At 42.0% G+C, this 9646-nt stretch overlaps 1 protein-coding gene across 1 annotated transcript in view; it reads right to left on the bottom strand.

Annotated features, from left to right (window-relative positions):
• Positions 1 to 972: 972 nt before the first annotated feature.
• Positions 973 to 9646, bottom strand: part of FAM171A1 (family with sequence similarity 171 member A1) — a 167817-nt gene continuing 159143 nt past the window's right edge. Inside the window, exons 7-8 of the mRNA XM_040352412.1 lie at positions 6887 to 7001; positions 973 to 4514 (exon numbers count right to left, since the gene is read on the bottom strand). Of these exons, the coding sequence (XP_040208346.1) occupies positions 2960 to 4514; positions 6887 to 7001 (1670 nt within the window). The 3' untranslated portion in view covers positions 973 to 2959. The remainder of the gene's footprint in view (positions 4515 to 6886; positions 7002 to 9646) is intronic.

The raw sequence follows: 9646 nt of genomic DNA, 5'->3' as shown, positions 1-9646 counted from the left end.
CCATCAATTTTATTTTATACAATAAAGTTGTTAAATTCGAATTTTGTTTTTTTTCCTGTCCTTCCGTGTTATCAATTGGAATAACTAACCAAGTTGGTATTTACTTATGTGTATACTTATGAATTTTTCTGACGAACATAAAATAGTTACTTATGAATCAATTATGCGAATAGAAGATATACAATGTACTATAGATATGTCCACTACTAAAATAATCAGATCCTTATCCCACACATACTCCATTTAAAGTCCCGCCTTCTGTCCTCTTTAATATTTAAAGGGGTGTTACGGGCAAAAAAATTAAAAATTAAAAGCCAGCAGCTACATATACTGCAGCTGCTGGCTTTTAATAAATGAAGACTTACCTTTCCTGGTGTCCCTCGATGTCGGCACCGCAGCTGATGTTTCCCATCAGCTGTCGGGTGCTACAGTCGCCATTGCGGGTTTGCCTTTTGGCTTCACGCCAGGAACCCTACTGTGCATGTGCAAGGCCCGTTCCTCTCTACTATTAGCCCGGCAGCCAGGGGAGGATGGAGCCCCGCAGTGACGTCACGGCTGGACTCCCGGAGGTGAGGAAGGATACCACTTTAGGGTGGAGCTCCGCTTTAATACTATATTTTTGTGCAATTTAAAATGAATATGCTGTCTTGTTCTTAATTTCAGTCGTATCATTATGTAGTATGTCGAACAAATGTTAACTACATATACACCTTTACTTGGATATTTCTTGTTGGTTTAAAAAAAAAAAAAAAAAACAGTATTTGCATGCTGTTTTTTTATGCATACTGTATATACAATAAAGGGTTTGTTTTTTTTATCAAGTGTGTGTGTGTTTTGGCACCTTTAAAACCCCCTTGATACAATATGTACTGTTGGGATGTGGTGCCCTTGATCCTCAGGTTGATCAATACCATTTTAATATTCCTTAAAATATGTCAACAAACCAACACAAAAAAATAAACACTGTCCAAAAAAAGTTTTAAAAGGTTTATTTTAATTATAATTCTTGTATAACCAAGCAGTTCATTAAAGAGAATGCACAGAAAAGTCATTCCAGCACTTCAGAATGTTAGATAATTGTCCTCAACGTCCCAAGTCCAAGTCAACAAGGGGCAGAGGTATCAGCTTCTAAAGTAACAGAAAAAAAAAACTATTTACATTAACAATATGCTTGTGACACTAAGGGGGTCTAGATGTCTCCTAGTTCTCTTCAGCTACATGGAATTCTACAGTACACAATGGTAGTGAAAAGCATACGTTGTACTGAAATGAGATGGACTGAGCCAAGATGGATTCTGGGGCATGCAAAAACATAAAAATAAAAAAAAAGCAGAGGAAATTAAAACCAAAGCAAAAAAACACAAAGAAAATAATAGTTGATTAAAATGAATGAAATCAGCTTTGTGCACACAAGCAGTATATAAATTCTCCGCCTCCTGTTAATTTATATCTCCTGCTAAGTACAAGGTGGCTTTTGACACCTCTGGGGTCATAAAGAGTCCTTTTAAGGCAAGAACCCACCACCTACTGACACTAACCTTTAATGTGCTCTTCCAACCATCCCATTGGAGCCCTCATTAAATTCCCAGTGCTTCTGGGTACAGAGGAGCATGCAACTCCCCTCTTAATATGCAGCACACAGGCCCGAGTGGCCAATTGCCAGGCTATGACACTGTCACACTAGGAGGAGGAAGTTAACCCAGTGTAAGCGCAGAAACGGAGCATACATAAAGTTCCAGCGCTAAAAATGAAATAGGATAGTGGGCAGAGAAGGAAAACAACATTGGGTGGGGGAATCGTTTTCAAGAGAAACTTTCACTTTACCTTGAATGGGCAAAAAAATCTCTCAAATGTTATAATGCACAGAACTGTATACCAAAAATGCCAGCGTAAAAGGGTTAAAAATGTAAAAAAAATTAGGAAGCATTTCAGTTCTGATCCAATTGCGCCATATTGACAAATTCATGCAAGTTCTGCCCCCACCAATTAAAGGGGCCAACATGTAGGCCAAAATGTAGGCCAAAATGTAGGCCTGCACTAGCCAACCTGGGGCCATGTAGGAGTTATACAGAAAGCAATACAACAGACTATTTAATTTTAGACATCAGTGATTGCAGTAATGCCAACTAAATTCTCCAGTTTAGCAGGAGGTCAAGAATATGATTCTACCTGTGTACACAAACCTTTAAAAACTTTTGGGAAGCTATTAAAAAGGCACTTTGAGAATAGGGATCAAATTCTACGTAGACAAAACGGACAATGCACTTTTTTGTTTAAATTTGTCAGTTAAGGAAGAAAAAAATAATAAAAAAAATGTAAAAGAAGATTAATACCAAAAAAGTTCAACTCACGCCTTTTTCTGTAGAAATACATTACAAAACGAAGAGAGTAAAGAAGGTAAAAGCAGGTTATAATGCAAAACAAAAAAGTATTCTTTTTACAGCCTCATAAAAAATAAAAAAAGCAGCGCCTAAGCAAAAATGTCAGTTGGTGTATAAGCATCAATGCATAGCCTTTTGTTGTTTTTTCAAAAATGTCTACATTATGATACTGAATATCAATTCCTCTGTACAATGCTGAGGTACAGTGAACACTGTTATAACTATTGGTTTTCAGAACTACAAACTTGTCACATGCTCCCCATTCTCGGGAGGTTAGTGGTCAGAACCCATCAAGCGAAATAAAAAAGTTCCATATTCTTCAAATCTTTAGCCACTGGTGAAAAAAAAAAAAAAAAAAAAGAAGAAGATAGTGCTACACTGGACTGTGGCTTTTTCAGTAAAAGGTTTCATAAAATGCACTCCTTGTATCGAATTAAAAAAAAACACAATTTTTTAAACCACTCAGTCTCCGATCAATTCTCATATCCTAGTCAAACCCCCCAACCCTACAAATTAAATATTTCCAAAGGAAGGATATTTGGCAATTTTTTTTTTAGCCCACTTTGTGGTGCGTCAACTCATTTGAAAGCCAGAAGCGGTCGCTCCTCTCGCTTTTGCCAAGGACTTTTTTTGTTCTCTCCCTGGTCATCGGAACAATCATCGTTGATGGAGTACTCGTGTTCGGGACTGTTTAATGGCACAGGTGAGGAATCTTCAGTTCGTTTAACAGTTTCTTCCTGAAGGCTGGGTAACTGGCCACCGCTTCTTCTTGTCGGTGCCTCGTTGAAAGACCTGTTATCTTCAGGGCTGCATACAGCTGTGCCATATTCGCTACCACTTTGGTCCATATCATCCAAATAAACCAGCTGAGTATAGGCTGGGCTCTCCGACACCGACGGGTCTTTTTGCTGGTGCTCCATTAGGGTTTTGTGTTGTTTCTGTAGGAAAGCAAACTTTTCTGCTCTTCCTTTGCGCCCAGATTTTGGTTCATTCATGTCAACACCAGAATCTAAACTGGCATCGTTGCTGCCATTTTTTCCTGCTCTTTGGAGATCAACGTATGAATGTCTAATGTGTGCATTTGTTCGACCATCTAAAGACACAAACCAGGCACGGGGATGGGGCTTTGGTCGGCCACCGCCGAGCTCCATCAGAGCTTTCTCTGTCAAGAGCTGTACCTCACCGTTAATTTGAGCAATGGCTGCATCATTGAGGGAACCAGGGATAGAAACCGATTCAGACATCACAGTGCTTTGCCCACTCCACTCTACTCCTTCTCCATCTTGTAAGTGTTGTTGAGATACGGCCTGGGAACTTAGTTGCGAGGATGGCTGAGGATGTTGGCTGTGAGATATGGACAGCTCCGCTTGGAGCCGCTCAAGTTCATATTGTTGTTCAGCAATCAACTGCTGGCTGACAAAAGGGTGTTCTGCTTGAAGCTTCATGTAGTGAGCTGGGATGACCAAGGTAGGCAAGACATTTCGGTAAACGCTATCGTTAACTTGATCCACAGAGTTAAAGCATATGAGCTGACCAGGACGAGGAAAGGAGGTTGGCCTTTCAAGGTGATCTACAGACCTTGACATACATTCATTAGGCCGTCGGTCCATGACCTGCTCTGTTTCAGGAGCAGAAGGCACGGGGTGACTTTGTTCCTGAAGGTTTGGCTTGCTTCCTGCTGAAACATTGGTTGTGGACAGCTGATCTTTACTTTCAAACAAAGGCTGGCAGATAACCGAGTTGTAGCTCCGACGATAATCGTCGTTCATAGGAGACACGTACCCATCTGAGATTTCAGCTGACTTCCTTGATTTTAAAAGGAATTGATCCAGAGATTTGTTGTACACCTGTCTCAAAGTCCCACTTGGAGTCAGGTTGTCGAACGACATTCGGCTTTTCTCGTCCTGGGAAAGCAGCTCTTCTCTGGAGCTAAAATCCCGTGAGGTATTATAGGAAGGCTTGAGCATTGGGGTATGTATATCTGCCTCGCCACTTGAGGACATCATCTCCATGTGGCCAGGGCTAATCAAATTGATGTGGGACATGGAGGTGGCCTGGTCCTTCTTGGAGGAGTCCAAAGCAGAAGAATGTTGAAGCTTACGATGAGGATGGCGAGGCTTTAAACATTTCCTCCTATCAAAACAAAGAGGCAAATCAGATTATAAAACAACAAAAAATAATTATGTAAATTTAGGTATTTTTGCACATCCAATTGTGAGGTTTATACAGCCCAGCCTGGCAATCTCTTCTCTGCCATCCGACAATCTAAATTATTTCTGTCACTCTTCTCTCCCCTCCCATCACCATTCTACTTGCACTGCAGCACAACTAATAGACTGCTTCTCCATCCTACAGTCTAAAATCTGCTGTACAGAGACTTCAAGGAGGCAGATACCAGGCCAAATTGCACTGCATACTTTATAAAAAATACAATTAAGGATGAATGAATATGAACTACAGTGCCTTGAAAAAGTATTCATACCCCTTGAAATGTTCCTAATTTTGTCATGTTACAACCAAAAACGTAAATTTATTTTATTGGGATTTTGTGCGATAGACCAACATAAAGTGGCACATACTTGTGAAGTGGAAGGAAAATGATAAATGGTTTTCATTTTTTTATAACTAAATATGTGGAAAGTGTGGCGTGCATTTGTAAGCAGTCATTTCTTTGTAGAACCACCTTTCGCTGCAATTACTGCCACAAGTCTTTTTGGGGATGTCTCTCTACCAGCTTTGCACATCTAGAAAGTGAAATTTTTGTCCATTCTTCTTTGAAAAATAACTCAAGATCTGTCAGATAGGATGGAGAGCGTCTGAACAGCACTTGCAATACATCTTGCAACCGATTCTCAATTGGATTTAGGTCTGAACTTTGACTGGGCCTTTCTAACACATGAATATGCTTTGATGGAAACCATTCCATTGTAGCTCTGGCTGTATGTTTAGGGTCGTTGTCCTGCTGGAAGGTGAACCCCCACCCCAGTCTCAAGTCTTTTGCAGACTCTAATGCCTAGTACACACGACCGGTATTCCCAACGGGAAAAAGGTCCGTTGGAAATCCCAAGGGGAAAACCGGGAACCTGCTCTCTACTTTTTCCCCTGTACAGACGATCAGTTTTCCCGTCAGGAAAACTCAGATGAGAGCTTTTCCTCAGGAATCCCGACCGTGTTTATGCTCCATCTGAGTTTTTCCCCACAGGAAAACGGCCAAGAATGGCCGTTTTCTGCTACACACGGCCGGGTTTTCTGTCGGGAATCCTGGTGGGAAAAAAGAGAGCTGGTTCTCTTTTTTTGTCCGGCAGGTTTGGCAGTTTTTCCGTCGGAAAAACTGCGAGGGAGCATACACACGGCCGGGATTCCCGGCCAAAAGCTCTCCTCGCAGCTTTCCCATCAGAAAACCGAGTCGTGTATACGAGGCATGACAGGTTTTCTTCTAAGATTGCCCTGTATTTGGCTCCATTCATCTTCCCATCAACTCTGACCAGCTTCCCTGTCCCTGCTGAAGAAAAGCATCCCTACAACATCATGTTGCCACTGCGTTTCACGGAGGAGATGGCCTGTTCGGGGTGATGTGCAGTGTTAGTTTTCAGCCACACATAGCATTTTGCTTTTAGGCCAAAGTAAAATTTTGGTTTCATCTGACCAGAGCACCTTCTTTCACGTGTTTGGTGTGTCCCCCACATGGCTTCTTGCAAACAGGACTTCTTTTGGCTTTCTTTCAACATTGGCGTTCTTCTTGCCACTCTTCCATTAAAGGACAGTTTTGTGGAGAGCACGACTTATAGTTGTCCTGTGGACAGATTCTTCCACCTGAGCTGTGGATCTCTGCAGCTCCTCCAGAGTTACCATAGGCCTCTTGGATGCTTCTCTAAATTAATGCTCTCCTTGCCCAGCCTGTCAGTTTAGGTGGATGGCCATGTCTTAGTAGGTTTGCAGTTGTACCATACTCTTTCCATTTTCGGATGATGGATTGAACAGTGCTCCATGAGATGTTCAAAGCTTGGGACATTTTTTTTATAACCTAACCCCTGCTTTAAAATTCTCCACAACTTTATTTCTGACCTGTCTGGTGTGTTCCTTGGCCTTCATGTCGCCATTTATTTACCAAGGTTCTCTAACAAACCTCTGAGGGCTTCACAGAACAGCTGTATTTATACCGAGATTAAATTACACGCAGATGGACTCGATTCACGAATTAGGTGACTTCTGAATGCAATTGGTTCCACTAGGTTTTGGGGTATCAGAGAAAAGGGGGCTGAATACAAATCCATGCCACACTTTTCAGATATTTATAAAAAAAAAAAATGAAACTCATTTATCATTTTCCTTCAACTTCACAATTCTGTGCCACTTTGTGTTGGTCTATTACATAAAATCCCAATAAAATAAGTTTTTGGTTGTAACATGACAAAATGTGTAAAATTTCAAGTGGTATGAATACTTTTTCAAGGCACTGTATATTACTGAATAAACGTCAGATATTTGCAGTATAGTAGTCTTACCTGCAGTAATACAGCAACAGACAGAACAGGACCAAAAGGATGAATGCAATCCCTCCTAGTATGGCCAAGAGGAAGAGAGTATGGTAACTTGTAATGTCCGGTGTCACCACTGGATCTAAAAAGCAAAGCCAAAAAAATAATAATGTTTATAAACCTTCCAATGTTTCATTAACATTCAAAGCTTAAAGCGGTTGTAAACCGCATAAACTTTTTTTTTTTTCCCCCAAACCTGCAATGCAAAAGGCATAATAGGCTAGTATGCACCGCATACTAGCCTATTATGAAATACTTACCTCGGAACGAGGTGTGTACCACTTACCTGGTCCACGCCGAGCAGGATGTCATCTTGCTCCGGCGTGTCTTCCGGGTATCGCCGCTCCAGCGCTGTGATTGGCTGGAGCGGCGATGACGTCACTCCCGCGCGTGCGCGCGGGAGATTTAAAATCGGCAGGGTCCGGCGATGCCGGTCCTTCAGCCGTGGATTCCCCCCTGCGCATGCGCCGCCCGCATTGCGGGGGTAATATCTCCTAAACCGTGCAGGTTTAGGAGATATTCCCCTTACCTACAGGTAAGCCTTGTTGTAGGCTTACCTGTAGGTAAAAGTCCAAATAGTGGGTTTACAACCACTTTAACACTATATTATTGCATAGTTACATCTACTTACTTTCATACTACAGTTGTTTATGCTCTATATTACATTGAGACCATCCATTACTGTTTTATAGCCTGTCATAACAGGATTTATGAGAATACTCAGATATACATATTCATATTTACATTGCAGTGGTTTATCCTGAATGCCAAGACACACCAGTGGACACGAATGTCACTATTGAGCCATGTCTGTCCCTCGCATGTTCCCCCGGCGGTTCGTTGTCGGCTCCATCCCTTCAGCCCCACAGAACGAATGCATCCCGTGGCTGCCGCCTGGGAGATCACTTTTAAACCTCGGCTTTGCCGTTTTGTAAGTATGGGGCTCCATCTGGGCCTCTAATTGCAAAAAGATTTTTTTTTTGTGATATGTCTTTCCAATGCATACTTTGTCTTTTTAGAGAGACTGCACCTATTGATCTACTCCTGAAGAAGTGAGCAGTGGCCCACGAAATACGTTGAGTTCTAGATGCTAGTGCAACTCTAACGTTATATACAATAACACCAAGTCAAATCCAGGTACTTTCACCACTTACATTAACCACTTGCCGATCAGGCAACCACAAGACATATCTATACGCTGCGGTCTGCAAGTTGTTTACAGGGACTATGGCTGAAGATATTGGCCATAATCCCAGTACTGTTTTTTTTCAGCAGGCAGCCGGCTTTCTCATAAAACCAGTCCGAGCGGCTCATGAGCCACTGAAATGGTTTCCGAAGCGGTGGGAGGGGACGCCCCTCGCCGCTGTTTCATGGGCTGTTTCTGCCTGTTCACCCCAGAAACGATACAACGGTGTGGCCGGCTGCTCCCATAGACGATCAAAGAGTTAACACTCTTTGATTGAGTCTATGGCCTTGGAGGATTGAAACGACGTCATGACCCTTCCAGGCTGGAAGAAAATATTTTTTATGCGAAAGATCAAAAAATATTGTATTTTTGGATCACTTAAAAGTTAAAGATTTGTTTTTGTTTTTTTACCCCAGATCTCTCGATAAAAAGGTCCTGTCATCCTTATTTCTATTACAAGGTCTTGTTTACACTCCTTATAATAGGAATAAAAGTGATTAAAAAAAATGTAAGGGCACAGTGTAAAAATAAAAAGTAAAAAAAGAGCTCCCCTATCCCTCCGTGCTCATGCGCAGAAGCAAACGCATACCTAAATCGCACACACATGTGTAAACCGCAGAGAGACCAGCAGGAACATCAGGGATTTCACACAAAGGAAGCAATACAAAGAGGGCTTTCTCATACAAGTACATGGTACAGCAGATACATATCAGAAATATGAAATGTTGGGTTTACATATTCTTCAATGAACGCAGAGGGTAAAGTCATCTATTTCATATCTCTCTGGAGTTGAGCTAAAATGTTGTCACATAAGATCTTTTTTTGCTTCATTTTAAAAACCAGAGCTTTCTGGACCCATATTAGAATTTAAACAGCTGGATGTAAACAAACTTGCATCCATCTACATCAGACTACCTCAAATCCATCACATTTAGATCCGTAAAAATGGAAAAAGACGCAGAACTTTTCCTTTTTTTTTCCCTACATACACCTGGTTGGACTCGGAAGTAAGCGGATCGCAACGCAACAGAACGCAAGTCTGTTTACATCTGGCTCTCCATAACCACTTGCTGACCGCCTAACTGGAAAAAATGTTTAATACCAGGGTTATGGTTCCAGCTACATGCCATAACCACGGTATAATTTTCCCCTCAGGCGCCAGTCTTTCTGATAAAAGTGGTCCGAGCGGCGCATTTGCGGCTGGATCACTTTTACAAGCGGTGGGAGGAATCACCCCCCCTCCTGCTGCCGCTTCTAAAAGTGATCCAGCACTGAATGCCCCGCTCATCCACTTACCAGAAATTTCGCTGGTTCCCGGGCTTACTTGGGCGATTGGTAGCTCTGGGAACCGATCCGGCACTTGCAGCGACTGGGCACAGAGAGGAGTGAAGGAAAGATGGCCTCCGCTCATATGTATGGCCTAGGACAGGGGTCTCCAAACTTTCTAAACAAAAGGCCAGTTTACTGTCCTTCAAACTTTGGCCATTGGGACTATAAAATGTTGGAGGGTGTAAATAATACCCGGTGATTGGTATTAGGGA

Source organism: Rana temporaria, chromosome 5 (genome assembly GCF_905171775.1).
Source record: "Rana temporaria chromosome 5, aRanTem1.1, whole genome shotgun sequence".
Classification (NCBI taxonomy): domain Eukaryota; kingdom Metazoa; phylum Chordata; class Amphibia; order Anura; family Ranidae; genus Rana; species Rana temporaria.
Note: the sequence above shows the minus strand (reverse complement) of the source record. Positions and strands in the feature narration are given on the sequence as shown.